The following is a 3539-nucleotide window of genomic DNA, read 5'->3' as shown; positions in this document are numbered from 1 at the left end:
TACTCTATACTCCTATTAGTGAAGCCAAGAATACTGTACGTTTTATTAACTGCTCCCTCCACTTGTCCTGCCATTTTTAATGACTTATGCACGTGCACCCAATTCTCTCAATTCCTGCACACATTTCAGAATAGTACCCTTTATCTTATACTATTTCTCCATGGTTTGTGTACTAAAATGTTCCTCCTCACACTTCTCTGCATTGAACTTCATCTGCCACCTATCTCCCTACTCTAATGATTGCCAGTATTTTTGTACTTTCTTCACTGAGATTTCCAACTAATGAACTGCCAAATTGTTGAAGACCACCAATGACTTACAAGCAAGGGTGTTACACACTATTGGCAAGTTCCATTGGCACCAAATCCATTTATAATAGTATAGAGAGTGTATAATTTTTTTTTGCTTTTTACAAATTCACCACATGTCACAATTCATGTTTTCTTAATTAAAACTTTATTGAGCTCAAAATGGTGGTAGAAAAAGATGTAGCAATTGTAAGGTCGTTAATTTTTGCCGTGGTTGTGGATATGTTTGCCAAACTGCAAATCAACTTCCCAGCTCAGCGAACAAACCTATAACCATGGCAACCGGCTCCCCAGCTACAGATCTTTACACAAATATTGAACAGCCAATTTTTACTGTTGGGAGAAAGCTAGTAGGTCTGCAGCATGTGTTGAAAAGCAATAGAGCTATGATTGTTAACAGAAAAGAAGACGAAATCTGAAGAACTCTCAAATCTAACTCAAAATTCTGTTTTTCTCTCTCCACAAATGCTACCAGACCAGCTGGATTTCTCCAGGATTTTCGGCGTTCAATTTAGATTTACAGCATCTGCAAGCTTTTGCTTTTATATAATTTTCACTGTCACTTGGAGACAAGATTGCTCTATCTTTATCACAATGTATGTAAGGCTTGACCTTTAAAACACAGACTAAATAAAACTTATCCATATTACCAAAGAAATGTAAATATAATAATTCATATCAGTCATTCAAATCCTGAAAAAGAGTTCTCTTGAAATATATATATTCACACTTGTAAAACCTTGCTTTGGTCAAATAATACATAAGTTTAACAACATTTGAAAAATGGTAATTGAGGGTGTATTTAAAAGATAAAATTTGTGGAAGTGTTACACATTATTAAAACATTAATTCAAAGAACATTTACTCAAAAAACTTTTCATGTTAACAAACAAAGACCTAATTTTGACAAAACACGTGAGAAAAGGGCAATGTAATTTTTAACAAATTGAATATGTAAAACAAAACTTTTGCTTTAAGTTCATTGTTCAAAATAACTCGTCCAAACTGGATTCCTAGTGCTTCAACATTTTTAAAGATGCAGGAAGTTCAAATATAGTCTTCGGTCTCTATGAGGTCTTCCAACTGCTGATGTATCATGGATTTCAGTGCACTGTATCTTCAAGAGAAGAATAATATTATGTTCATAACCAGTTTTTGTTTTGCAGACATGTCAAATTCAGTCACCCGACTGATTTTATGCACTGTGCTTACATAAGAACATAGGAACTAGGAGCAGGAGGAGATCATCTGGCCCACTGAGCCTGCTCTGCCGTTCAGTAGATCATTGCTGATCTTTTTGTAGTCTCAGCTCCAATCACATTTGCTAGTCGGACATCATAGTAAAGATTGTAGGCTGAATTTTACCAAATGTTGGCTAATGTGGTCAATTTTGGCAAGTTTCATGGAGGGTTTCTCTTTACAGGCACCAGTGGGCTTTCTTGTGTTATCTTGCCAAACTTGCCTCATCAACTTTGTACCTCGCCCCCTAAGTGCTTCACTTGTTGGATTCACTATAGGTGGAGGTACTGGCCACAACCAGGACCTCCTAGGATTCTTGGCACTGGTGCCATCTTCAATGACCAGCTATGTATCTGGTCAAGCACTGGCAGTCTGCAGCTGGCCCACATGTTTCACTTTATTTGCCCCAGATATATCTGACAGAAGGTAACTGCTGGCACTCCTCTTTGCTGACAGTGATCTGGAGGTCTTGCTGGAAGGAAGTGGGGAGCATTGCTGCCTATGGGGCATAGCTTGATATTTTGGTGACTGACAGAAATCTAGAGGAGCAAGCGATGAGACAGAGTTGCCAGGTCACCACCCTGACTTTCATGCCAGGAATAGTTGCCATCTAGTTTCTATATGCAGTTGATAGAATGGGAAATGGCACATCAGTGAGGCACGGTAGTGTAATAATAAAGACATTAATAGACACTACTACATGCAAAGAAGTCCCTTGCTGCTCATTAATGTGAATCTCACCCCCATTCAACATTTGGTTTGAAATTAAGCTTATGGCTCTCGATGGTGGAAAGCTCCTCATTGCTGATCTCATATAATTCTCTCAACTTTCATGCCCATGCCCACGTTCAGGGGCTGGGAAAATTCAGCCCACTGTTGTTAGTAAGGGCATGGAGTCAAGAATATTAGCAGGTCATCAGGCCAGTTTATGGATAGGCAATAAATGCCAACTTAACCACTGACATGCACATTCTGTGAATGAATATTATGTCTGTGGTAAGCAAGGTGCTGGAAAGGATTCTGAGAGATAGGCTCTACGACTATTTGGAAAAACATAGTTTGGTTAAGATCATCAACATGGCTTTGTGAGGGGCAGATCATGCTTCACAAGTCTTACTGAGTTCTTTGAGGATGTGACGAGCCAAGTTGATGAAGGTTGAGCAGTGGATGTGGTGTATATGGATTTCAGTAAGGCATTTGACAAGGCTCCCCATGGTAGGCTAATTCAGAAAGGTAGGAGGTATGGATACAGGGGAATGTGGCTGTCTGGATGGAGAATTAGCTGGCCGAAAGAAGACTGTGAGTGGTATTCGATGGAAAGCATTCTGCCTTGAGGTTGATGACCAGTGGTATCCCACAGGGATCTATTCTTGGGCTCCTGCTCTTTGTAGCTTTTATAACTGACTTGGATGAAGAAGTGGAAGGGTAGTTTAGTAAGTTGCCGATGACACAAAAGTTGGCGGTATTGTAGATAGTGTCGAGGGCTGTTGTAGGCTACAACAAGGCATTGACAGGATGCAGAGCTGGGCTGAGAAGTGGCAGATGGAGTTCAACCTGGATAAATGTGAAGTAATTCATTTTGGAAGGTTGAATTTGAATGCTGAATACAGGGTTAAAGACAGGATTCTTGCCAGCATGGAGGAACAGCAGGATCTGGGGGCCCACGTACATAGATCCCTCAAAAGTTGCCATCCAAGTTGATAGGGTTGTTATGAAGGCGTATGGTGTTTTGGCTTTCATTAACAGGGGGACTGAGTTTAAGAGCCGTGAGGTTTTGCTGCAGGTCTATAAAACCCTGGTTAGACTACACTTGGAATATTGTGTCCATTCTGGTCGCCTCATCATTGGAAGGATGGAGATGTTGTAGAGAGGGTGCAGAGGAACTTTACCAGGATGCTGCCTGGATTGAAGGGCTTATCTTATGAAGAGAGGTTGAGTGAGCTAGGGCTTTTCACACTAGAGAGAAGAAGGAAGAGAGGTGACTTGATAGAG

General features: G+C 40.5%; 1 protein-coding gene across 7 annotated transcripts in view; it reads right to left on the bottom strand.

Annotated features, from left to right (window-relative positions):
* Positions 1 to 439: 439 nt before the first annotated feature.
* The window catches only part of rassf4a (Ras association domain family member 4a), a 264606-nt gene continuing 261506 nt past the window's right edge, over positions 440 to 3539 (bottom strand). For 6 of the 7 annotated variants that reach the window (XM_043678853.1, XM_043678856.1, XM_043678854.1 and 3 more), the window contains one exon: positions 440 to 1425. In XM_043678853.1, coding sequence (XP_043534788.1) covers positions 1356 to 1425 — 70 coding nt within the window. In that variant the 3' untranslated portion in view covers positions 440 to 1355. Of the gene's footprint in view, positions 2165 to 3539 lie in introns of all 7 variants that reach the window. The other variant, XM_043678857.1, reaches the window with a different exon arrangement.

This window comes from Chiloscyllium plagiosum, chromosome 38 (assembly GCF_004010195.1).
Source record: "Chiloscyllium plagiosum isolate BGI_BamShark_2017 chromosome 38, ASM401019v2, whole genome shotgun sequence".
Taxonomy (NCBI): domain Eukaryota; kingdom Metazoa; phylum Chordata; class Chondrichthyes; order Orectolobiformes; family Hemiscylliidae; genus Chiloscyllium; species Chiloscyllium plagiosum.
Note: the sequence above shows the minus strand (reverse complement) of the source record. Positions and strands in the feature narration are given on the sequence as shown.